General features: G+C 38.7%; 1 protein-coding gene across 3 annotated transcripts in view; it reads right to left on the bottom strand.

Moving 5' to 3' along the window:
* Positions 1–27,819, bottom strand: part of ttc27 (tetratricopeptide repeat domain 27) — an 80,942-nt gene that overhangs the window by 13,575 nt on the left and 39,548 nt on the right. For 2 of the 3 annotated variants that reach the window (XM_026190483.2, XM_080287811.1), the window contains exons 10-16: positions 22,869–22,982; positions 18,602–18,697; positions 14,710–14,832; positions 8,378–8,605; positions 7,245–7,343; positions 6,174–6,226; positions 1,577–1,742 (exon numbers count right to left, since the gene is read on the bottom strand). In XM_026190483.2, coding sequence (XP_026046268.1) covers positions 1,577–1,742; positions 6,174–6,226; positions 7,245–7,343; positions 8,378–8,605; positions 14,710–14,832; positions 18,602–18,697; positions 22,869–22,982 — 879 coding nt within the window. The remainder of the gene's footprint in view (positions 1–1,576; positions 1,743–6,173; positions 6,227–7,244; positions 7,344–8,377; positions 8,606–14,709; positions 14,833–18,601; positions 18,698–22,868; positions 22,983–27,819) is intronic. The other variant, XM_080287812.1, reaches the window with a different exon arrangement.

Raw genomic sequence — 27,819 nt, 5'->3', positions numbered from 1 at the left:
TTGACCTGGATTTAAAACAAAGTTGAACACACATGTGGGCAGTGGGCCGGTCGCGGCTGGCCTTTGCAGAGCCTGAATCTCAACATTATTGGAGCAGTGTGGGGTTATCTAGACAGAGAACAGAACAAAAGGCAGGCAAGATTCAAGGAAGAGCTTTGGGCCATCGTTGTAGAAGCCTGGAGTCTGAGTCAGACTGCAGCTGTTCGGGGACCGAATTCTAACACACAAAAAAGTGGTTGCTATGACTACTTGCAATCTGTTGCTTGATATTTTAAAAAAATACAATTCCCAATTTTTCCTAGTTGCAAGGAGGTTGTAGTTTTGTTCTCACTCTAGTGTGACTGAGCTATCATTAGTCACAGTTGATATTACTAAACACTCCTTTTACAGCACTCCTTAAATGTGCAATTTCATGCTCTTTTCCATGAAAGGGCTTTGGTGTTAGGTTGTCTGTAGGAGATTGTCGGCCATTAATAAACTGTTCAAGAAAACTGTGTTCTGAGAAGATATTTAAAAATGAGGAGGAGGCAAGCAGAGAACTAAAGACTGAGTGAGCTGCTCTGAAGCTGCTGCTGCTGACCTTTTCAACCGGTGTGCTTTTACATCTGCCAACCTTATTGATGAGGCTGACCAGGACACAACCTGCATAAATGACCATTTTGGTTGTTTGAAACAGAGACGACAAAGAGGGACACAACAAAAGAGAGAAAAGAAGAAGATCATGTATTGTGGGATAAATGTGACTGTTTGTATATTTAATTCCGAGGCCCACAGGATCTCTGAGTCAGAGCTGTGATTTTATCCATTCCCATTAGGCTGGAAGACGTCTTCTTCAAAGTTAATTGCTCAAAACTATGTGAGTAAAATGACTGCAGGGCTGAAGCAGACCATTAACAATGGAAATACTACCACTGGCTGTCTCGCCTTGTTTATTCAAAGCTGATGGTTAATTTCTTATTTAGAATGCATCAGTTGCTGTGGAATTAATGAGCTGTGACTACAAGAGGCTTTTCCTTCAGAGTTTCTAAATGACTCGGCATGAGTGACCACAGTGATAAAGATTAACAGTTTCACCTGCTCGGTGTGTTGTGATTGGACAACAAATCACGTTTCCCCGTCTCACAAAGCTCTGAGACTTTGCACAGAGTAGAAGAGGTAGATAAAGCCAAAACGCTGAACTTGAGCCAAGTATTCCAGAATTTAGAGAAATGTATATCTTTTGTTTCAAAAGTTCTTCCTTTCAACACAGACAAAGCTTCATTTACAGAAAGTCAGTTAATTGGTGCAACTTATTAGGAGCACTGCAAGGTGAAAGAAATACAGAGAGCAAAGGGACCAATTCCTGCTTCACAGCTCTGTCTCATGTGTTCAAGTCAGACATTTTTATTTGTTATTTTTGACCATGGTGAGCTAAACCTAACAGATTTCAGGAGACATAGATTGCCCCTGAGAAGCTTTATCCAGCCAGGTATAGTTTATTGTTTGCCAAGCTGTGTCTCATTAGACACGCAGCCTAGAATAAATGTTTTCCCCATTCTACATGGAACAAAAGAAGAGACTAAGTGCAGTCATGTACCTGGATGTCCTTGTAGTTCTCCCTCAGGTCCATAAGACGGTGGTATGCCTTGATGGCTTCAGCAAAATCTCCGATGTCAGTGCTAACAACAATGAAGTTCTCCCAGATCTGCCAGTGTTCGTAATTACACTTAAGGGCTTCCTGCAGGGTTCGAAAAGCCTTATTTCTGCCAATGACAAAAAGGAGAGACAAGTTAGAAGTAGATCATTAAATGTGTTGAACAGAGTTCTAGGAAGTTCTAGGCTTGGTTCATTTCAAAACTGCTTGAGCTTAACTGGCAGTAGAACTAACCAGGTATTAATTAAAAACTCGCCTGCTTTGCTTCGGTTTCAGGCCCGAACGGACAGAAGGCTGCTGTCAAGGGCTAAAAGTCTACCTCTGTATCTGAAAAGCCCCCACAGCCAGAAATTACAAAAAAAACAAAAAACACAGAGACACGAACATGGGCTGGAATGAAGAACTTCACATATTTTTATTTGGAGTATTTTTATTGTTTGTTTGTTTATCTGTACATTATAAATACATAAATAAATATCTGAACACTGTCTGGATGGTTACAAAGTTCTGGGAAGTTCTGATGCTTGTAACGACTGCTGTGAAGACTGTCTCAGCAGGCAGGCAGAGATGACTGTAAACTGGGACAGGCGAGATACTATTTTACAGCAAAGCTTAAGAATGCACTGGATTTACTTCTGAATGACTAAATGACAGCATGGGACACCCTGAATGAGAGCGACTTCACTCATCTGTAATGGCAAGTTTGTCATACAGTTCAATTCAGAATTACTTTGGTCTAAATTCCTTTTATAGACATTAGGGAAGAAAGACAATGGTTGAATATTAATAAATTCCATTCCACTAAGCTGTTTCCCCCCCACACAGATTTAACGATGAAGCTAGATCAAAAAGAAGCTCACAGTTCGCACGCAGTCCTCCACAGTAAGCAGACACTGACACCAGCTGAGGACTGTCTACACTAACTACAGATGAACAACAGCCTCCGTTTTAAAGCAGTTACTGCTGACAACAAAAACAGTTAACTTCTGCTCTGTTTCATGAAAGTCTCAGTATATTGAGAAGCAATAATTAGGGTTTCCCCCTAAAACCTCAGCATGATGACTAAGTGAAGAGCTTTAGGACAGAGCAAGTTTTGGCGATACAAACTTTTGAGCTGCAAAGCACACCAAGTGCAGACTGCACACTTATTCAGAAAACATCTCCCTCTACTAAAAACCAACACTCCTAGCAGTAACTATCACAACTACAACAGGCATAAGACGTGATTTTTGTTCACAGATTTTATGCAATATGCAGTAAATTCAGTACAACTGATTCATTTAAATACTCTTTTCCTGAAAGGGAAACTCTTTATGCCACAAGGCTGCAAAAACACTCTTGTCCCAAACTATCAGCCACAGAAATGACCCTCTTTAATACATCCAGTAGCTTTTTAGTGTCAAGAGAAGGCTTTTCACTGCTGTCCACAGTGTGTTCTTTTGTTGTGTCTCTCATAACATCTGCAGATGGCCGCCCCTCCCTGATCTGCCAGAGGTTTCTTCCTGTTGAAAGGGATTTTTTCCTTACCACTGTTGCCAGGTGCTTGCTCAAAGAGGTTTGTGTAACTGTTGGGGTTTTGTCTGTATTATATAGCAGCGGTCCCCAACCCTCGGGCCAAGGACTGGTACCGGTCTGTGAGTCGTTTAGTACCAGGCTGCGAGAGGTGAGGCTCGGGTGTGAAATTTATGTTTTTTGGGGTTTTTATCGTTTTTTTATCTTTATTTTTTATCGTTTTTAATCGATAACTTGGTTTCTCCTGGTTCTTTTCACGTGTTTTATGAATATATTTTCTTGTTTTTTGGTACCGGTACTGGTTTTATTTTGTTGTATTTCTCCACGACACCTTAAAGGCCGGTCTGTGAAAATATTGTCGGACATAAACCAGTCCGTGGCGCAAAAAAGGTTGGGAACCGCTGTTATATAGGGTCTCTACCTTACAATATAAGGGGTCTTGAGGCAATGGTTGCTTTGGTTTGTTGCTGTATAAATAAAACTAAAATTAAAATGAACTACTGTCTGAAATATCTCTCTGAACTTACTGAAGCGCCATCTCTGCACTTTCAGTTTGTGTTGCACCACAACTCAGCATCTAATCTGTACTGTTTGACCACTAATTGACCTTCCATTCAAGCCCAATGACATGCATGTTGGTTAAATTAATTAAAAGCTTTACCCATATGTGCATTCATGTTACAATGCTTAAGTTGGGAAGGTTCAAGTCCATTCGTAAGACTGGTCTTAACATTAAACAACTTTCCAGTTAAATCGCTGATTTTTTTAAGCTGACAAAACTGTATTCATTTTGAATTTTTATTTCTTTGTACAGTGTGACTCAGTGTGTTGTCCTGTCATGAGCCTGGCAGAGTCTAATGCATAACTTTATGCTAACCTTACCGGAACAAATGCATAGCATTTCCTTTATCCGTTTCCCTGTGATTGGCACTCGTAAGCTTCGTAAGCATCAGGTGTCAGATCATATTCTCAAAAATGTTCTGAAACCCAGTAGCAGAAACCCTGACTGGCATTATTCTCATCCATGGACATGTGGAGATTTTCCAAGTTTTCCACCTCAGTGGGCAACAGAGTGCAGTGTCAGCATCAGTCTGAAGACATTTTGTCTTTCTGGTCATTCATTTGTCATTTTTGCCTCATTCCCCTGAGTCTTATCTACCATTTGCTTTCGTTATGATTGACTTTGAGTTCTAATAAATATGGCTCACTATCAAAATGTAATGACTTGTGGCTATAATAGAACCTAGGTCACAATAACTGGACCATGTTCTGGATTCGAACCCCGACCTGTTAATAGAATTTGACAGACCATTTCTCATATTGACAGTAACATTACTTTAATCTACACAGCATCTGCCTTTTTGTCTTTACAAAGGCTACTAATTCCTATAGGTGTTCCAACTTTTCTGGATTACTTACAGCCCCCTCTGTCTGCATAAAAGCAGTGTTGGAACACACTGTGGTGCCATAGCCTCGTGAGCATCAGTTGAACAGTATTGACTACAGAAAGTAGTGTGTTGCTACAAAAATGTTGAGAGAAAGGTAATTAACGATGGAAGAGAGACAGACCATCATGACACTTAAAAATGCAGTCCGTTCCTACAGAGAAATCACAAATAAAGTCAAGATGTCAGTGAGCACAGTTTCCTTCACCATCAAAAGGGACTCAGAAACTCTGACAGGAAGAGGTCTGGCAGACCCAACGCCACAAATGAATCTGAGGACACGTTTCTGAGAGTTCACGGGACAATGGCTTCAAGTACAGCTTAGTCTCAGTTTCAACTGTGAAGAGAAGACTTTGAGCTGCAGGTTTGTCTCTTTGTCAGAATAAGACAAAGAGGCTTGGCTGGGCCATGGAACACCGCCATAGGACTACTGAAGTCTGGAGAAGGTATTATGCACTGATGAATCAAAATTTGAAATCTTCGGTTCTTCACGCAGGATCTCTGTAGGCGAAGGGATGGCTCCATACTGTGTGGCATCAACTGTCAAACATGGAGGAGGAAGCGTGTTGTTCTACCACAGCATTCTGCAGCACCATGCAAAACCCTCTGATCTGCCTAGCTGGTCAGGGGTTCATCCTACAGCAAGATAATGACCCAAAACGTACATCCAAGCTGTGCCAGAACTACCTCAGAAGAACAAGATGGTAAGCTTGAAAACATGGAGTGGCCAGCACAGTCTCCAGACTCAAACCCCATCGAGCTGGTTTGGGATGAACTGGACAGAAGAGTGATAGCAAAGCAACCTACAAGTGTCACACATTTATAGAAACTGGAAACGGATATGAGAAGAACTTTCTGAACAATATTTGATTTCTATTGTAGAAAGAATGCCCGGGTGTGTTCAGCTGTTATATCTGCCAAAGGTGGCTACTTTGAGAAGTTTAAGATACATTTTGATTCCATGATTTCTTTGATAATACCAATTGATTATTTGTATTGTGCTTTCTTTTCAGAGTGGAATGAGGCATCAAACTGCATAATTTTCAATAAAAAAAATGGAAAAATGGGGTGTGTTCTAAAACTTTTGACCAGAGTACGTTGAGCACGTTTTGTAGTCAGTCTGCACATTGTAGTTTCAATAAGGTGGACATCCAGCGTCATATTGAAAGAAGATTAGTGTAAAATAAGAAGCATAAGGAAGAACCTTAGGAATGCTCCCAGAGACTGTAGTTTAGAAATCTGAAGAGATAACTAAGGTGGGAGGTAAAATCCACTACATGGAGGTGTATGTCATTCTGTTTTAGAAACTAAATACCAGCAATAGCAATTTAGAGAGATATGGACAAACTTAGATGCAGTTGACCTCTGACCTTTCTGTCATCATCACCTTTGGGCACATTTATCCTGCCCAAGTTATTTTGAAAGACTACTGGAGCGTTTTCCAGTCTGCTGGGTGTGGATGGTTTCAAACACTTTGCTGCTTACGGCAGAAATCCTATTGGACAAAAGTCAACCCATTCTATTACCTGGCACACACGTTCTTACACCAACAAGTTTCCAATATGCACTACACTCATACTCACTTCATTTGGAGGCGAATGTAAGCTGTAGAAAGGTTGTTCCATGCTTCTGCATTCTGGGTGAAGGTGGGGTAGGGGGTTGGGCGAGACACAGGTCAGTGAGGGAAAGAAGACAGTGGGGAAAAGGAAGTAAAGAATAACAAAAAAATCCTACAAGACACAATTTTCAGGTTTATGCACATAAAGAAAAGCTGGAGTGACTATTAAACCCTCACCAAATGAGTTGAAATGAGAGACGGCTAGCGTCTATATATTTGCTGTGCACTAACTGTGTGCTATGAACATAAATTTATTGAAACGTTCACTTTGGGAGGACCAAGCAGAAACAACCTCCGAGACTGAAAAATAATCACAACTGCCACAAACTGCGTTAGCTCAGTTAGCACTTCAGGCTGTCTAGAGACTCCCACAAACTTCACTTCATTAAAAAGCATGTTTACAGCCTGTTTAAAACATTTTTTCCAGTGGTCTACAGAAAATCTCCCCTTCGTAACAGTTGTCTGCAGGGTGCCCTTTTTCCATTACGCAAGGCGTAAAGTGAGCCATGTAGTTCCTTTGACATCTATACACATGCAACAGTAGTTGATTGTTGTCTACTAGCTTCACATCTACTTGTTCTACTCACTGTACTTGACATCTCCATGTCTGTCACTAAAATAATGTTATGTAATTTAATATGGCCCTCTGCTTGGTACAACCATCCAAGAAGTGAAATTTGAGTATTTTATTAGTCTGTCAGTCCTGCAAGCTTACCAGCATTAGGACAAAAGTGGTACATGCCAACCTGTGGTGTCGCCCACACCAACACAGCTCTATGAACCACTTGTCAGATTTGCCTCCCTGTGACTTTGTCCAGTTCCCAAAAGTGAAAGATGCAGCATAAAGCTGTAGTTGATGCTTTGGACATTACTGAAATAAACTGCATGATTTATTTGTGTTAAAGAAATCTCCATGCACTAGCAGCCTCAAGCAAACCCACATTACTTGGCCTTTAAAACTAAGGATGGACTTGGAGAAAAGACATTATGTCAAAGAGTGTCCCTAAAAAGAAAGACTGTGTGTGTAGGTACTCACGTCTGGCTCCAGTCCCACACACCTCTGGAAAGCCTTAGCAGCTCCCTCATAGCCCTCCAGGGCAAAGTAGGCACAACCAAGAGAAAACCACACACCGAGCTGTGCGCACACACACACACACACACACACACACACACACACACACACACACACACACACACACACACACACACACACACACACACACACACACACACACACACACACACACACACACACACACACACAAAAAGGTTTGTATTGAAGTGTTAAATTAAGGCACAGATATTTCCCTGAAATGAAAGTGTGTGTTAACAAAGCAAAGAAAGATTAAAATCCTGACCAGGCTGAGAATCTATCCCAGCTGCTCTGTTAATATGTACTTATGCATAGAGGTGTTTTAATTAAATATCAGTGATCCCACTTACACTGATGGGTTTAATTGTCTTGTATCTTGTACCTGATGTCTAAAAATCTGAACATGTAACTACATTTTGAACAAATTAAATTCATGACTAAATCTGGTTGCTGTGCCTGTGGCTCGTGCCATGCTTGCTCTAACTAGGTAACGCATGGCTGTATAATGGTGACCTTGTACATGTCTATTATCCAGTTCCACTGCTCAAAGGTTTCAGACAGTGTTTCTCCACCAGCTGGATCACTAGGTTGTAGTGTTCTTTGACATCCTTCAGGTGCTTTCACAAAGAAGATCTTGTGCTAGCAGTTAGACATACTTTACTGAGTTGGACTGCAACTAGTACAAAACTTCTGTTATGTCACCAGTTGCATTGCACTCTAACAGCCTCCTTAACAGGAATACAGTCACCAACCACAGTCCAGGATGGTGGAGTTGAAATTCATCTGCAGGATTCTAGACTCACTGAATTTACACCTCAGCCAAACTAAATCTGTGGAAAACACTGAAAGGTGAACAGGGACCAGTGTAGAGACTACAGAACGGGCCCAGCATTTTAACCACCTGTAGGTCTGACCCATTCTTACACATGTAATAGTGATCACTGGCACACTCAACTTTTAGTACAGTTGAGAAAATAATTCATTCTTGTGCACTGCTGAACATGAAAAAAGTTTAAAAGAGTAAATTATTATTAAACTTTATAGACAAATGTGAGAGAATGATGATTTGCTTGTACCTGCATGCTGTTGATTTTGAGCGACTGCTCAAAGCAGTTGACGCACTGCTGGAACTCCTTGTGGCGGAGGTGTAGCAGGGCTTTGGAGCGCATAGCTCTGGCGCTGCGCTGACCTGACAGCTCCCATGCACGGTCGTAATACTGATGCTCCCTCAAGATGTCTCCTAGTAGACAGTACAGACTAGGTGTCTCCTTCTTCTCCAGCTCCCTGCACACAATCTCCTCGGCCTGAGCACAAACAGAGAAGAACAAAGGTGAGTTCAGATGAGACATGTGAAACTGCATTCAGCTCCCATGTTTGTTGGATTTTAGGTGGAATTTAACTGATTTCATTTCCAAACATAGCAACATGAACACTAATATCTACCTGTGTTAGATGTTAGGACATACGGAATATACCTCAGCGTCGACCTTTTTGAATGCCTCCAACTTCATCTACAATTTAATACAATCTTAGAAACAGTGCATTTTTCTTTTCAATATAGGTACTTGCTTACATAAGTTAACTAATCAGGTCAACCATTAATAGCTTAATTTAATGTCAGGATGGCCAGCCTAAAACAAAGATGAACTTTTGTGATATATCATATTAATCATGCATGTAACAGCAAAATATGTTCTACCTTATAAAACCCTTGTCGTGATTTCTTGGAGCACCAAAAAGCAAAACAAATATTTGGCATTTTATATGAGGATAGGTCAGAGGCAGCTGACACACATCTCACCAGCTCAGACTAGGCTTGTGAGTGTTTTACATGTAGTACATAAGCATGTCTCAAATACATGTGAATGATCCCCAAGAGTCGCCCTAGATATCATGTGGTGTTAAATAGGTTCATAGTGTCTTTATTTGTTTTAGGGGCATTTTTACACTGTCCATTTTAGTTGACATCCTACCGGAATAGCACCTCTTGCTACTTCCTGCCTGCCTTTGCTACCTTTTAAGCCAACACAGTCTGTTAGTTGGCAGTAATGTTGTATTTTACTATTGTGTGTTTGGCACTAGCTGCCGTGAGTTGCTTGTAATAGTTTGTACAAGTGAGTTCACCTAAAGATGTGCTGTATCAGACATTAGCCTAGATGCTAATTAGCCATTAGCTTATTTCGTTGTGCTTCAATTTATATGGTAAGGAAGTATAGCCTATGATGCTTAAAGGTCACAGCATTTTCTAATTGTAAAAGAATGTTTACGCATATCAGATCACACATGATATTTTGTGTCTTATTTACAGTTTTACAATTTATTCTTTCATCAAAATCCATGCTATGTATCCAACTGGACATAAACGACCACAAAAGAACAACGGTGTGGTTTTTATTCGTGTGACGATTGTTATCTACCTGCCTAGTTAAGTGCAGGGGAAGAATAATAACCAAGTGACATAAAACTGCAACACTTAGTAAAACTTAATGATAATCAGATTGATTATATTTCTTTACGCTGCAAATTTAACACCTACCATCAATTGATGGCAAATTTCAGATATTCTGAGGACCTTTTGAAAAATTGTCATTTCACATTTTCTAAGACTTTTTAATGACTTGTAAGAGCTCTATTAAAAGATCTCCTCTTCACCTCTCCTCAGGAGATATGAATACCTTATCCTACCCATCTACTCATAGGCAGGACATAGTTTAACACTACGAGAAGCAAAAAAAAACCCCCAAACCAAAACAAAAGTATCAAAACACAGGCTGAGATCTAGGAATGAAGTCTGACAGAAAAACAAAATTAACATAGGGATTATGTTACAAGTATAGTAGCTGTAAAATTACCTGTGGACATTTGCACTCGGTGCACTTTGTCTTGCCACTACATGTTTTGGATTGCAGCTCACGCACTTGTGAGGGTGGAATAATGAGATTGTTTTCTCTTTCCAAATCCCTCTGTCTTGATTTAGGTTGTGAAGAGTGCCAATCTAACCACTGCTAGCGAGCCGAGGGCCTCTGAGGTTTGACAGAGCCTTAGGTTCACTGCATTCCTTTGCTGTCATGGGGCTGATGCTGGGCCAACAGCCCAGCCCGATTAGGAACGAGAAACCCCATCATACTTATCTAAACTACACAACGCTGAGCAGGTTGTACCCCATGCAACATTCCCTAATTAAAGATAATACGGTAACACAGACACACACACCTATTAAGACCATTACTTTGAATTTTAATCTAAACTATAACTCAAACATGGAAAACAAATTCATCTGATCTGTCTGAAGTTAAATGTCGCTCCCAGACTCGAGCGGGTGCGTCTCAGATTAATTTAGTATTTGCATATTACATATTAATGCGTGAGGCTGATAATGACTGTAGTCATACTGTTTTCTGAGAAAATTCAACAGTGCATAAAACATTATGAGGATAACTTCAGGTCATTTTAGTTTTAAGGTTGAACAAATTTATTCTGAAAAGTACCCCCAGAAGTGCAGATCAATCACGTGGACTTGAAGGATGGTGGCTGAGCAAGAAGACACTGTGAAATGCAGTATACCAAGGGTAATTGCTATTCCTGTGCTAACTGCTTTTCTATGAAAACAAATGTTGTTAAAAAGACTGGGACCTACTGGGATCTATGGAGGAGAGAAGTCCAACTTGTGAAACATCAGTACCAAGACATCCAGACTGAAGTCTCAGTTTTTAATATAGATCTTTTGAACCCGTTTTTGCTGTTGGTGTTTTTAAAGTAATTTAATGGAAATATCTCATAAATAAATTGTCAATTCTTGACATCTGTGCTTCATTTCTGATGACTGGATTTCTACTTGTTTATTAGTTGGCATAATTAGCAGGTATCTCCCTGCAGACTGCAGAATACAGTCATTAGTTAAGAGCATAGCACTTCACCCTCTTTTCCAAATATGGTCATTTTAGGCTCAGAAAAAACAACATGCCAGTGGCTGAAATACTGTTTTATCTGTTAATATTTAGGAAAAATGTGGAGTTTAGAAACTAATGGGATGGTTTCCACATGCTTGCTAGTAAGAAAAAAAAAACAAAGAACAAAACAAAGTGACATTTTAACAGCAATGAAGATGTAACGTAACCACTAAACATCCAAGTGTTCAGCCTGCAACTTCTACTGCAGCTGGGCAAATGCAATGCAAACATTTAGTTAAACAGAGACGAGCTGTGAGCCATGCTGAACACAGCAGTCTCTTTCATTATTTATGTCCGACATTACATTACGTCATGAAACAATGTCATTATGACAGAGCAAAAAGGGAGTGTAGGGGATAACGGAGAAGCAGTGCTGGACAGAATCCCAACCACTCCAGACAAGTGGATCGGCCTTGTTATTTTGGATCTCAGTGAGTACATAACACAGACTATTGGCTGGAATTACCACAGCACATGCTTTAAGACTAGAGAAGGGCACTGCACTTTTTATTAGCAAAAAGCAACCTGACTAATCAAATCAGACACAATAGACACTGTAACTGACAAACAAAGAGCTGACAGGCTGTTAGAGTCCTGCTGAGAGCTCTTCACAAACAGACAGGTTAAATGTTCAGGTCAGTGCTCAACATCCACACACATCATTTATGCACATCTGCATTTCATAACAGAGTTGGATTTGAGTACTGGGTATGTTAAACACATAATTGGCGCAATCTAGTGTTTGATCCGTTACCTAGACCCAGTAGGAATTTAATTTCATCTTTCTAGGTTTTTGCCTTATGAACAGTCTAAATCAGTATGGAGAAAACAGCATTTGGCCTCTCAATTTCCCCCAGTTCTTCCACTTTTTGCTGTGATTTTGCATCTTTTTGTGTTTCATTCCGTTTCTCTCTGATCTTTTTGCATTTCACTGTGGTGATTGTTCCTGTTGTTGTCATTTTGCATCTGTGTTAACTGTTTGTTTTTAGCTCTTTGTTTATTGTTTTGTGTCTCCCTGTAATTACTTTTTTGTATTTGTTGCCATTTTGTATCCCTGTGTGCTCATTTTGCATCTGTTTGTGATTGTTTTGAATTTTTCCGTCATTTTGCATCTTTTTGCAGTAATGTCATTGACTTTCCAACAAGAAACGTTACCCGAGCAGTCATGGGGCCTGTGTCTGCTAGGTCTGTTAAGTAGTCCATCCATCATATTAAACTGAAAAGAAAACATTTGTCATCTGGTGTTTCTGCTGCAAATGTGTTTACCAGCACTAAATCAGTGCCATGTTTGTTTTGGCTTTGCTTATTAGTGTCATATATACATTATACATGTATGCATATATAATGCATACATAAATATGTTGCTAGTTTTGCACTAATGCTTCTCTGTGCATGCATATAAGAGATAAGAGGAATATTAGTAGTGTACACACAGCTGCAGACAGCATACGTGCTGACATCTGCTTTTAACCGTCTCTGTAGTTGTACTGGGTCTCTGTCCACACTTCTGCATGGCTGACTAAAATCATCGGAGTTAAAACTATCTGATGCAATAGTGATCAAAACTTAGTAATGTTATGACTGAGTGAATGACTGAATTATTTCTAAACACGGTCCTCACTGGATGTCTTTGGAATTAAACTCAAACCTAAATCTAAACGCCGAGATCACTTCTCGCAGCACAATCACAGCAAGAATTGTGTTGTACTCTTGACAGGCAGGTAAGAATGTCCTTGGTGAGTGCTGGCCTATGAATTGGTTATACTCCCAGACTGATAATGCTTTTATGAATATAACAATCTCTTTGTTCAGCTGGAGGGTGGAGAATGCGCCCTCCTTAAAAGAACATGAAGTAATAGGACTTGGTTAGGAGCCACATGGTGATGTTCAGGCATCAGAGCTTTTCCTCTGCGACTCCCTTTGTGGTTTGTGGCTATGTGTAAGTGGAGATCTCTGACAGATCCAGAGCCTACAGGGGACATTACCCCTTTAGTTTAAAAACAATACAAAGTTAGTCACGGTCAGCATTTGCAGCTGCAGTACAAGTTCAGATAAATTAAATACTTTACAATTTTTTTACCTTACAATGTAAAGCAACTTGAGGCAACTGCTGTTGTGATTTGGTGCTATTTAAATAAAATGGTATTGAAGTGAAGTGAACCGTAATCCTAGCATCATGCTATGAGAAGAACATTTTTTGGCAAGGGATTAAAAATCACATGCTCCAGTCTTGGAAGTCTGTAATCCTGATGGCTAATCCAAGGGAGTTCTAACAAAAGGTAAACAAGCTAACAAATGAGGCTCATGTTGTAGTGAAAGTCAACATTATACTTCCTGTTTACATTCCCGAAGGATTATGACAAAGTTATCAGTAAAACAAAATTAAGACCAAGAAGATACACAAAATCCAGTTCTTCAGATTAATCAGAATCCATTAATACCCTTTTCACTGTAAGATATCAATATTTCTGTTACTCTTATATGCTGAAGTAAAGTAATTAAGGATATGTCTTCTGCGTTGAAACTATGAATAAAAAGTCATTGCAATTTTGAATAATGACCAAGGGAAAGATGAGTGGAAGTGCAGTTATCCTGATTTTTGACTTTTTCCCCCCGATCGCTTCATCACTAATTACTGACAACCTCTAATTTGGCCTTGACAACCAGTTTAAAATACCGATCTGCCAAATGAGCATCAAATCATTTAGTTTGAAATCTACAATTGACATGTAAATCACACCATCTGTGCTGCTGTGAACAGAGATCTGCAGAGAGTTAACCACAGCTTGGAATAGACAAAAGTTTTCCAGTCTTATTATAGGATTAAAATCTTTTTCTGACTCTTTTTTTTCCTGATAAGATAAGAAATATTGTAGCTATCCCATAGCCAGGAAATTCTTCAAATATCATGGAAACCTTTAATGTTTTTCCTAGATGTGAAAAGGTTTCTCTATTACACGAGATAAGAGAATCTAGAATTCAATAAAGATGATTTAATCCAACAAAACCCCAGATAGAAGGAAAAGAACAGATAGTGACTGTGGGGGTTGTGATTAAAAAATATGTGTCATTTATGATTTCTACCAAAGTAACTAGGGTCTGTTTAAGAGAAAATGAAACATTTAATTTGATTTTACATTACTCTTGCCTACATACAGTAAGTGTTACACTATTTATGTGAATAAAGAAACCATGAAGTATTAAAACAAATTCATATCAACTCAAAATATAGTTAAAAAATGTTAAACTAAGCACTATTGCTTTTAGATGATTTTGATTATTCAAACAGCAAGCTGCTGGAAAAACCTCTTCTAATAATACAACTTAGAAATGTTGTCTAGATTAAGTGAAGGATTTAGGGAATAAGAAAAATTGTATGAACATTAAAACGACTTCATTTACATAGATTAGTGGTTTAATATTCAGTTAAGCTCAGGAATGTTAAGATCAGCGTGTACCTTTCCGTGTTGGCCGAGTCTCTCGTAGCAGATAATTGCATCTTCCCAGAGCTCCAGCCTTTCATAAATGAGTACAGCTGAACTGATGCAGCCGAGATCCATCAGAAGGCTGGCCAGCTGTTTCTGTACACAGGGAGAGAATAAAGCGAAGACGTCTGAACCATGTTGAGGCTGCTGGCATGCTAAGGTGCTCACTATGACAACGCTAATAGAGTGACAGAAGAGGCACATTTTATATTAGCATGCTAGAAAGCTAACATTCATGCAAAATACTGTTTGCAGATCTTTAACAACTTCTATAACCATGAAGGCATATAAATGCATCTGATGACGAAATCAGATAAAACTTGCTCTGACTGACTGATATGGAACAAAATATTCTATACCAATAATTTATGTCCATCCATTTGTTGTGTGTGTGTGTGTGTGTGTGTGTGTGTGTGTGTGTGTGTGTGTGTGTGTGTGTGTGTATATATATATATATATATATATATATACATATACATACACACACACACACACACACACACACACACACACACATATATATGCATGTATGTGTGTGTATATAAATAAATAAATAATCTATCTACATTCAATTTCACTGTGTTAGTTAGTTCTGTGTTAGCGTTAGCATGGAGAAATATAATATCAAAGTGCTTCTAGCAGTTGTAGACTTATGGGAAAGAAGACAGGAAGACTATTGTTTTATTCTCATTTATGATGAATAGTTATCGTAATTTACAAAACAACAGTTATACTGATAAACTGAACAGGAAAATATTTGCTATGGTCACAGACCAGCCACATGCTGATTTTTTATATTTTTTTTTTTAAAGAAAAATGCAAGTTTTAAGACATTTTTACGCCGGGTTCAGACATTTGGGTGTCTGCAATTTTTTTGTAACCATCCACACTCATCTGTAAGACATTACAATAGTATGATGCGCCAACTACTGTACATCCATCAGGCAGGCTTGAAAACAGTGTAAAAGACATGAGTGAAGATCCAACCTCACCACTGTAAGAAATCACAAGTTTTTAAAGTACCATGAAATTAATGGAAATCAGTGAAACATAGGGAAGCAACTGATGGCATGCTTTAGAAACTGGTTAGTAGCAATGTAAAATATACACTACCTGATGTGTGGTTATTGACCAGAAATGTGCAAAACCAGCTGTAAGTAAACTATAAAAATGGCCTCACCCTAAAGGCATAAAAATGAAATGGCTTGTCATGAAAACGAAGTGTGAGACGGAAAAAGCAGAAAGCCACCCCCGGCAGAAAAATGCATTGCAGTACCTGCTGCAATCCTCCTCCTCAACAGACTTTCAGCTCCCCAGACGGTAATACAGACTCTTCAATTCCAACTTCATTGCTGTTATCAGTTATTACCGGCTGCCTGTGTGATGTTTCCTCCCAAACTGATTTCTCCCTTTCTCCAACACTCCTCCTACTTCAATCTTTCTATTACTGCCTATTCAACCTCTTCTCTTTCCTTACCCTACCTGGGACAACACTGCTGGCAATAATGTCAGCTGGATCTGGCTGATCACTTGCTTAATGGTGCAACATAGACACAAAGAGGCAAAGATTTTATCAAAATATGTCACAGCTAGTTTCTCCTTTTCAGGTGCAATTTATTTATCAAAATGTGGCCAATTTGCCCAGCTGGGCCACTCTGATGTGGAGTTTTCCCTGTGACTGAGTGGGCTTCCTCCGAGTCCTCTGGCCTCCTCTGAACTCCATCCTCCCACAGCCTAATGACATGCACGTTAAGTAAACTATTGATTCTAAATTGGCCATGGATGCAAGGCAGATAAAGTGCTTAAGGTGTACAGGTGTGGTTAAGGTGTGAACTCCAGAGGTCAACTATCAATCTAGTATAAAATTCCCATACACATAAAGTGCTTCTACATCCAGTAACTCGCTATAACTTTACAATGGGATTAAAGGTGACATTAGAGTTTTTGATACAGATATGGGGGCAACTTTTGTTACTCTAGCAAACAAGAAACCTTAAACAGTGGTATGCAACACTCCTTTCTAGTTCTATTATGGAAGAACTAACGTAATATAGGTAATATCATGCTTACTCCTTAACCTGACATCTCGGAGTTCTAATGTTTTTTTTTTATCTGAATTGAGCATCACAGTATGTATGCAGCCAAAAAAGTTATTTACATACACGGTTTTTAAGTATGTAAGTTAGATGAACGTTTTTACAACAATCAAGCTGTTGTCACTCGGTGCTTTTCTGTTTTTGTCATGTTCTCTATGAAATAAAATCATCATATCATTACAAGTAGCTGATGTTCTCTTTAAGACTGTAGAGCGGATGTGTACGTTAGCAAACTGGAAATCTTAACAGACAATGTGGCAGCAAGGAGTGGATTTTCTTTTAAAATTTAATCCAGTATAATAACAATTATGTCACATGCGCTGAGTAAGCAGAGAAGAACTTCAGGGTGATAAAGTTTGTTCTTGAGAGAGTCAGAATTTAAATTAGGAGAGTGCTGCTGAGAGGTGCCCCTCCATTAGAAATGCAGATGAATAGAAGCTCTGACCGCAGAATCAAGTATTATCACAAACATTTCTCAATAGCCAAAAAAACGTATGAGATCTCATGAGAACTATATAAGCTAAGGACGACCTGCCAGAGAGGTGGAAAGATTTGTCTCAGACAATGATAAATATTTGTCTACATTACATTTTAATGCCTTAACGTGCTGGCCAAGAGGAAATTGGCTTATTGACCAGATATCTGCCTTGGTTGAATTATGTAAACAGATGATGTCATGTAAGAGACTTTGTGGTTAAATGTAACTATGCCATGAGAATTAAGGCACTTGAATTCTTATTAAAGGCAAAGAATCTTCATTATAAATAACAGCTGAACTGTCTTGTGTTTAGTGTTTTCTTTGAACATTGTGCCAGCAGTGACCAGTACCAGTGTTCTAGTGGTACACCCACCAGAATCATAAGGTGATGTAAGCTATTTGTTACTGGTGACCAAAAATGTTCCAAGCATGCCAAAAGAATGGCAACGATAAAGCCAACAGAGCTGATTGTTGCATTGCTCTTCGTTCTGTTAGCCAAGAACAAACAGCAGTTAAGCATTATTGATTATAACCTTTGACAAGGCTGCTACTTGAAGAATGCAGCACGTGGGCAAGCACTAGAACAGCTGCTCTTTTCTCCTACACCCCGCCCTGGAGGCCTTTTGTCGTATTGTTCTGTCCCTGTTACGGGCATGACACCGCTTGATTTCAATCCAAATGTAATATTAATTTTAATCTAATTTGCCATTCACTTATCTATGCTTAAAGAGTTAACTTAATTATAACTTTGGTTATCTCTACTTTTTCTTTAGTTTATTTTGAAACAAAAAAGGAATTTAGAATAGGACAAGACAAGGTATGATAACAACAACATTAAGTATACAAGCTATGAGCTCTGGAATGAAAGAGGATGAAGTCAGCCCTGTGACAACATTCACAGTATTTAGAAAGTAGCTCTCAAACCCTTAACAGCAAGCCTAAGGGGCGTGTCAGCAGTTTAGTGAATTCTTGTTTTAAGGACAGCAGACGCTTTTTCTTATGGTAGAACAATCAAGGCAAGGTTTATGACCAAATAACAGCAAAAATGTTATTGTATTCCATCTCAGGTGCACTTATGTGACATTAATGCGAATTATTCAATCTATGCTTAACCGAGACATTATCGTTTCGTATCATCAGTGACATTATTAGTTTCTGTCCAAAAGATCTTTTTAATGATAAATTTTAAAAAACACAGACTCTCACAGTCAAAGTGAATAAAGTGCTAGTTAATTTCCTTTTAGTTTACCAGACGGAACGTTTTGGAAAAAAACAGAAAGGGACCTAATACCTGGACAGCCCATCTGGGTGGTGCTTGGCAGCAGTAAAAGACTTTGAGGCGCTCCGTCACAGGACAACTCTTGTCTTCAAAGTGGTCTACTATTGCCTGGAAAAGAAAGAAACTCAAATAAAGAAGGAAACCACAAAATGTGCTGCAGAGTCTGTAACAACAGAGTTCATCCCCCAAAATGACTGAGTATTACTTCCATCAGTTGAAGATGTAACCAGTATCTTTACTGCTAGCAGTGCAAATATATGTATATATTCTGTGCCATTGACAGGGTTACAGGGTCATTAGGCATGAAATGGGCAATGAGAGGGAACATTCATGGAGACAAAGAGCAAATAGTGAACACAACTCTTGTAGCCTACAGCTGTTCGTTCTCCTTTTATGATTTTGAATTAAATAAAATGCAAGGAGGAACAAACAGACACGTTTTGTGGTTTCCTTCTGCCACCATCCTTGCAGAATCTTGGCATCTTTTCCAAAGGGTCAAAACTGATCAGATGAGCAAATTAAAATCATTGAGACACGTTTTAAATGTCCCCCCCATACAAAAAACGTGGTTTATCTCCAATGGTACACATAAAAAACACAAAAGTAAAGAGGAATGTTTTTGTAAACACAGAGTTGTTGCTAATAAATTAGAAAATGGCAGTGGAAAGCCAACTTTATTAAATTAAATAATTGATTGCTCGTTTTGGGTTGTGGGAGAGTTGCTGCCCCATCCGAGGGAGTTGAAGCACAGCATCTGCTGTGATGAGGACATTGTGGTACAGATAAACATGAGCTAGAACACGAAGCCCTCAATTTACCGCTTGATCTACGTTCCAACTCTCAGTTATGTTCTTAAGCTCTGCGTAGTGGCCAAAAGGATGAGGCTGTGGATAAAAGCTGTCAAAATAAGCTCCCTGGGCTCAGCCTTTAGAGGCAGGATGAGGAGCTCGCACATTTGGAGGGAGTACAGCTACTGCCGCTTTGCACTGATAGAAACAGCTGAGGAGGTCAAGGCATCTGATCAGGATGCTTTGTGGATTCTTCACTTTGTAGGAGGCAGACCGAACAGTCAGGAGCCTCTAAGGGTAGTCCCATAACCTTCTGGAGAGATCATTTCTCTCTCATCCAGGATCCTCCATAAAAAAGCCAAAAACCATTTTATCTGAGAGACCCTGTTAGCCTGCTTTCAAAGAGAAATTATCTCAGAGCGGACTGATGGGCAGACTGATGGATGATCCTTATCTTGAGAACTGGAATTATTTATCCAAAATCAAGCAAAACAACGTAGAACAACACTACATGCCAAATTGATTTAGATGCATGTCATCATATAGAATGAAATAGAAACCAAGTGCATTTTATTTGCTCAATAAGCTTGAGACCTTTATAGGAAACCAATCCAACTACACAAAATCACAAAATACATCTTAAAAAATGACATTCACTGCTTACAACTTTACTCTCTACCAGCCCAGGCTGTGGCAGCTAAAACAGCCTCGTTTTACTTCTGTAAGGAAGACTTGTCTGCAAACTATGTCCTCGAGTCCTCCGTTTGCGGCTTTTTTTTTTTTTAATAAACCCATAATGCACCTTGTGCTCACTCTTTCAGGGATGTTATTGATCAACATCCACAGTAACATTTGGAGCTGTGCAGCATTAATGGTTTGGTTTGTGCTCAGGGTTGTTTGGAGAGAAAAAGAACAAGGTTACTCAATAACTCACTGGGACTGTGAGTCTGCAGAGCTCTGCGGCTCTTAACTTTGTTTGTGGTCACACTAATTTTCTTATTCTGTAACATGATGGCGAAACCATTCACAGATGGGCAGATACGATTACACACAAAATGAAAACACAGCAACAAACAGTATCCTTGGATGGACTTGCACTAGAGCAAAAACCACTCATGAAATCAAGGCTGCAGAACTTCTAGAAGCTTCTGCCATGATACGCGAATTGTCTTCAAAAACAAAACAAGAAAACTAGCTTCCTTCATTTCAAGCAGTTCAGATTAATACTCAAAGTTCAATTAGATAATTGAACTTTGATAAACCTTTATGATTATTAACTTTTTTTAATGGGCTGTGATTTAATTATCCAAATCTGGGCAGGGCAGATAAGGAAAGCATGTGCATCCGCAGAGTACTGTGGAAAACCTGGCCTTTGATTTTCCTGCTATGGTTTTCACTAACATACCACTCCCCAAAGGTGATCAGGTGACCAAAGAGGCCACTTATATCCACTGTCACATTTATGAAACAAGCCTTTAGAAGATGCTGCACTCTGCCCACAACCAAGTGAATACAGCACACAAAAAACTGACGAATTGAGATTCAACCAGTGATTTGTTATTATTTAGGTGTATGAAGAATGGCAAGAAAACATTCAACATATCACAGCAGCAGCCTGGACTTTCTCCATGAATTCATGGAGCCTCAATTTTGGATATCAGAAATACGGGTTCATTAATCCATGTTTGCAGTTTTCTATTCTCCAGTTTTGCTCCAGTGCCCTGTGCCCACTACAGGTGCAGATTTCTGCTCTTTGCTGATTGGAAATGATTTCTGTTATTGACAGCTCATTGCATAGCCCATGATGAGCAGCACTCATCATTCCAGATGTGCAGCTGATTGTGAGTCAATCAAAAATCATGACTCAGACGACTGTTACCAGGTGTTATCTCCTGACAGCAGGTAGCACACTACTAACTTACATACGGTTTTGGAATGACATTCATTTTTCTGATAGATGCAGTTACAATACAAACTATCCAAAATAAACAAGTCACAAGAACAATGTTTTTACCAATTCCAAGACGATTCATGTCCCCGTCTGCCTCCTTGGGACTGGAGGTGGAATGTTTGTACTTACAGACCCTTTCCAAAAAATGTGAATATCATGGAAAAGTTTATTTATTTCCATAATTCCATTCAAAACATTAAACTTTCATAGATGATAGATTCAGGGCCCACAACTTAAACGATTTCAAGTACTTAGTTGTTTATTTGTACATAATTTGAGCTTAGAGCTCATGAAACCCACGAAAACAGGCAGACAGAAGATTCAAGAATCTGGCAGAGATCCAGAAAGAGTGAAACGAGGCAGGAGTCAAAGCTTCAAAACCACTTCTGAGTCTGAGCCAACGTCGGAAGCGACTCAACTGGGACAAGGAGAAGATAGACTGGACTGTTAGCCAGTGGTCAAAGGTCCTCTTTTCCGATGAAAATAAAGAGTGCCTTTCATTCGGGAATCAAGGTCCAAGTGTTTGGAGGAAGACAGGTGAGGAACAGAACCCAAGCTGCTTGAGGTCCAGAGTGAAATATCCGCAGTCAGTTATGATTTAGGGTGCAATGTCCAGTGCAGGTGCTGGTAAACTCTGCTTTCTTAAATCCAAGGTCACCGCAACAGTCTACCAGAATGTTTTACAGGGCTTCATGATTCCTTCTGCTCAGGATCTGTATGGAGATGCAGATTTCATCTTCCAGCAGTACCTGGCCCCTGTCCATACCGCCAGAAACACCAAAACTTGGTTTGCTGGCCATGCCATCACAGTGCTTGACTGGCCAGCCAACTCACCAGACCTAAACCCCATTGAGAATATATGGGGTATCAAGAGGGAAATGAGGTCCACCAGACCCAAAAACAAAGAAGAGCTGACAGCAAGCATCAAGGAAATCTGGGCTTCCATAACTACCGGGCAATGCCACAGGCTGATTGCCTCAATGCCACGGCGCATCGAGGTAATGATTAACGCAAAGGGATTCCCAACCAAGTATTGAAGATGTACTTTCAAAATTATAAGTCAAACATTTTGATTGATTTGATGTGATCCTAATTTCTATCTTTTCTTTCTGCAAAAACTGAGAAGTAAATGGTGATGTCTTCACAGTATTCTAATTTTTTGAAATCCTGTTTTTGTGGGTTTTATGAGCAGGAAGCCCAAATGATGTACAAATAAACAACTAAGTACTTGAAATCGTTTAAGTTGTGGGCCCTGAATCAAAATGTATGAAAGTTTAACGTTTTAAATGGAATTTTGGAAATAAATAAACTTTTCTGTGATATTTTAATTTTTTGGAAAGGGTCTGTATAGCAGTGACTGGCATTATTTTTGACATATGGTGTGATAGGTGGTGGTGCTGGAAGAGACTCTGAATCTTATTTCAACAGGGCGACTTGTATGGCCATTTCTACAATAAGCTGGATTGATTAAGGCAGGCAGACGCTTGCACACACTCTGCTTTCTGTTTATTTTGACCTTCCTCCCCGAGTAGATATTTACCTGGGTTTGCATCATGGCTCTTTCTACACATCGGGATTTTCCTTTTTCCAGTTTCGTCCTGAGGCAAAGTGCTGACACTTGCACTGGCCAAAACTTGGGTTCGGACAAAACACACTGCGGAACAATAAAAGAAAAATAGAGGGTCAAAGATAACACTTTATTCACATCATCAAGGAACACATGATTGTGTGCAACAACAGTATCATTCTGGTGACAAAAGCCAAGGAGCTCAGGAAATAGTGCCTCATCCTCTAATCAGAAGGTGGCTCAATCCAAAGGTCCGAAGGATAGAATTGAAGGGATGCATTTAAGTATGTATGGCCGAATGAAACGTGACTTGTACGTAAAAAGTATTTTTCTTTATTTTCTACTAACTATTAAACCCTTAAAAGCAAACGCAAGCAGATCAATCCAGATTCATAGTCCATAAAACCAATTACATTACACAAAAAAGAAGCAAATGAAAAAGCAAACCTGGCATTACCTTCCCACAAACATAGAACTATACAAGAGCTTTATATACCTGACAATACAAAGATTGTTGTATTAACAAATCTGTGTGTGTGTGTTTTATTTATTGGTGAATATGGAACATGACACACTCATTCAGCACTTCAAATTACCGACATCCTTCTGAACAAGAAGTAAATTGATGCATAACCAAGTTTTCTTTTAAACACAAGCATAAGTTAAAGGATGCTTTGCCCCATAAATCATAGCTTACAGATGACAAATGAAGTATAGTACTCATGATTTTAGTATAAACAGTATAAAACAGTACAGAGACAAATAATAACATTAATAACCTAACATTATTAGGTCAGAATTGTCTTTTTTTTCCTTATCAAATTCTGCAGCTTTAATAATAAGCTCAGAATGCATCCATATGCACTACTAAAATAGATAAGACAGGGATTGAATTGTAAACTATAAACTGATCTGTGTTGGTCTGTTTCAAAATAAAGTGGATTATACAATATTTGTTCCTCCAGTATTCAAGTTATTACTGTTACATGTTGTGTATATAAATGTGCACAACTTTAAAGGTTGTCACAGATGGATCTCGCTTCTGATTCTGGGTGTAAGTATTAAACTAGACGATGATCAAAGTGAAGATTAGACATCAGTATATAGTTTGGCAGCTAAACCCAAAAAAGATCTCTTTGCTTTTAGGTTTTTCAGTCTGTGCAAGTATTGTCCCAGTATCATTCCAGTTTAGAATATTCTCCAAAAGCTGCCTTGCACTGAGCCATGCTGCAGAAACAAAAGTACAGTCATAATTGAATGCACTGTGAATGCACAGTGTGCTACATAAACAATAATAGGTTCACCTTTTTGACCTTTACAGCATATACTATATTATTCTGGTGGAACCTGAACTTTAGGTCTAATTGCAATCTTATTAATCAAGTAGTATTTTGGTAAGCTTAGTTTTTGTTACCGCATCCCTTCAGATCTTTTGTTTTTATTTTTATTTTCAGTTGGGACTGTATGGGCGGGGATGCACTGCTTACGAGTTTGTTTTGTTATGGTTATACATGGGGAGGGCGGTGGGGGGTGAGGGTTGGGGCCCATATCTTGACTGCAGAAGTATGGAGAGCACCAGAATTAAGCCGCCTTAATTTATTCAAATGCAAGACAATGGAAATGGAAATGAAAAGAGTGTGGATCTGACCTTTTGTACATGGAATGTTAAAGGTGTAAATGAGCCTGTTAAGAGAGGCAAAGTGTTATCACACTTGAAATCTCTTAAAGCGGATATTATCTTTTTACAAGAAACTCATCTGAAAAATGCTGCTCATAATAAACTTGGGTGTAGATGGATTAATCAGGTGTATTACTCAACATTTTCTGCTAAAACCAGAGGGGTAGCTATATTAATTAAGAAAGATACTCCGTTCAGGCACACTTCCACTATAGCTGATAAGAATGGTAGATATGTATTAGTGACCGGGGAGCTGCACGCCATTCCGATTATTCTACTGAACATTTATGGACCTAACCATGATGACCCAGAGTTTTATAGAAAGGTTTTCAGCTTAATTCCGGATATACCTAATAATAATTTAATAATTGGAGGTGATTTTGATTTAGTGTTAGACCCATACTTAGATAAATCCCTCTCCAAAAAAAACAAAAAAAACAAAAAAAAACACATTGTGTAAAGGTAGCAACTTTATTAAAACATATATGAACAATATGAATATTTGTGATGTGTGGAGAACTTTAAATCCATCAGGTAGAGTATTCTTTCCACTCTTCTGCACATAACGTTTATTCAAGGATTGACTATTTTCTGGTAGATGGAGAAATGCTCTCCCTTGTTCGTAACATAACCTATCACAATATTATTTTCTCTGATCATTGCCCTGTCACCTGCTCCTTTGCACTTAGCAACTTCACAAAAGCATATAGGAATTGGAGATTTGACCCACAACTACTGAGCGATTTAAAATTTCAACAGTATATAAACTCTCAGACCTCTTTATTTTTCGATATAAACGATAATGCCGAAATCTCACCTGATATATTATAGGAAACGTTTAAAGCCTATATCAGGGGGTGCATAATATCATATCAGGCCTCACAGAATAAAAATAATAAACTAGAACAGTTAAAATTAGAAGAAAATGATCCACGATTTGGACGCCAATAATGCAAGGGCTCCCTCTTTAGATAAGTACAACACTATTTGTGCACTAAAATATGAACTAAATCAAATACTAACCAGCAGCATTAATAGAGCGTTCACCTTTGTAAGACAGAAGTACTTTGAATTTGGGGACAAGCCACATAAGTTGTTAGCTAGACAGCTAACAACTTATGTGGCTGTCTAGCTAACATAAGTTGTTAGCTAACAGGGCTAGCTAACAACTAGCCCTGCTAGTTAACAGCTAACAACTAACAGAATGATTCACAAAATTAGATCACGCAATGGAAACCTGGTTACATCACATAAAGACATTAATGATAACTTTAGACAGTTTTATGAATCTCTCTATACTTCTCATTCCACTGCAGGGCCTAAAGATATGCAGGACTTTTTAGATAAGTGTGACCTCCCTGTGTTAGATCAGGTGGGTCGCAAGATTTTGAATGCCAAGATTACAAAGGAAGAAATTATTAAATCTATTGGTTTATTAAAAAATGGTAAGAGTCCAGGCCCAGATGGGTTAGGGAATGAATTTTACAAACAGTTCAAGATTAAACTTGTTCCATATCTTGATTAATGTTTCAAGTAGGAAACAGTGACAGGAAAACTGAAGAATAAAAAGCTTTAAAAAAAAAAAAAATGGAGTAATTCAATCAATACTTGAAAATTTATTGTATAATTAATCAGTCTATATTCGAAGCTGCCATCCAAGCTTCTTTTGGACAAGATTTATTTCTCTGTTGGAAAGTGGAAGGACTTTATTATTACATGGTCTGTGATTTTAATCCAGTCCACACTGTGTGAGTATTAATGGTGCTATTCTCTTTTGAGTGCCATTTTTGACTTGTATTTTTTTGGCACTTACTTAGCATTAAAAGTTAGTTACTGAATCAGATGGATGTACAGAGTGAGATTCTAAGAAGACTAAAACTTAATGAAATATGATGATTTCTAAGCAAGACTTAGAAGCTCATGTTCAGCACCATCATAAAATAAGAGCTGCTCTCCATGAACACTAAATATTTCGGTGCATACCTTTCGTCTATATTTGCATAGATTTTAGACATTATAATCTCAACATAAAAAAGCCCACCTGTTAACAGTCAGAGGTACAGTTAGCAGCTATATGCTGTTAATAAAGTCTGTAACACAATAGAAGTACAAAGTAATCCAGAAAAATCTGAACACACCACGCTATCCTTCAAAATTAGTACGTCATTAGTATTTATGAATATATGAATAAATTAACAAATTTTAAAAAATAAATTAATTGAAACAGAATGCAATGATCTGCAAATCTCGTAAACACATTTTCCCTTACAATAGAAGACCGAAACCATACCAAACATTTGAACTGAGAGAGTTTACCATTATTGGAAAAATACCTTCTTTTTATAAAAGCTTTCCAGCAGCTGCTCTGAAATGTTGTCAGATTCTAGTCTGACGAAAGATTTTACCTGCTCAACAATCCTGGGTCGTCTCACGGCGCTTTTTTATTTCATGATGCCCAAATGGTTTGGTGCAGTTAAGCCAGTTCAGCAGTCAGACTCTTTTACTATGAAGCCATGATGTTGTTATAGATGCTGTGTTTAGCATTGTATTGATTAAATATGCAAGGCCTTCCCCAGATGGGAGCATGTGTTACTTCGAGCTTTGGCCCAGAGAAGAGGGCAGCATTTCTGGATCATGTTCACATCTGGTTTGTTATTTGCATGATAGAGCTTTTGGATGGCACCGACGATACCTTCTGGAAGGGTTCGTGAACACATGCAGTGTCTGCATAGCAGGATGATGTTTTTCTTCCTAATGCAGTGCTGCCTGAGGACCCAAAGATCATGGGCAGCCACTGATTTTTAGATATTCTCATTTATTTATTTTTTTAATACAGACACTCTGAATATCTGATGATCTATCATATATGATGACATAAAAATTTTAAGTCTTCTTTATTATGTTGAATGACATTCTGAAATGAATTCCCAATCTGTAGATACAGGTTCTTCTGCTCATTCATAAATACAGCCTCTCTAAACTGCAAACACGTCAGTGACCTGTTGTCAGTTAACCTACTTACATCTGAACACCTCTCAAACGTAACACATTTTAAACATTTAATATATTTCTAATGCTCTATTATAGAATATATATGTTCTGCAAATTGTTGCCGTTTTAAAAAACATTTTAATTCCCAAATTATTTGGCGTTGCGGTTGTACCACAGCACTGTGGAAATGCACACAAGAGTAACTTTCTTTTTCCTCTTCTTCTGTAGCTGAAATAAGCACAGGGCTCGCCTGTC

Source organism: Astatotilapia calliptera, chromosome 13 (assembly GCF_964374335.1).
Source record: "Astatotilapia calliptera chromosome 13, fAstCal68.1, whole genome shotgun sequence".
Classification (NCBI taxonomy): Eukaryota; Metazoa; Chordata; class Actinopteri; order Cichliformes; family Cichlidae; genus Astatotilapia; species Astatotilapia calliptera.
Note: the sequence above shows the minus strand (reverse complement) of the source record. Positions and strands in the feature narration are given on the sequence as shown.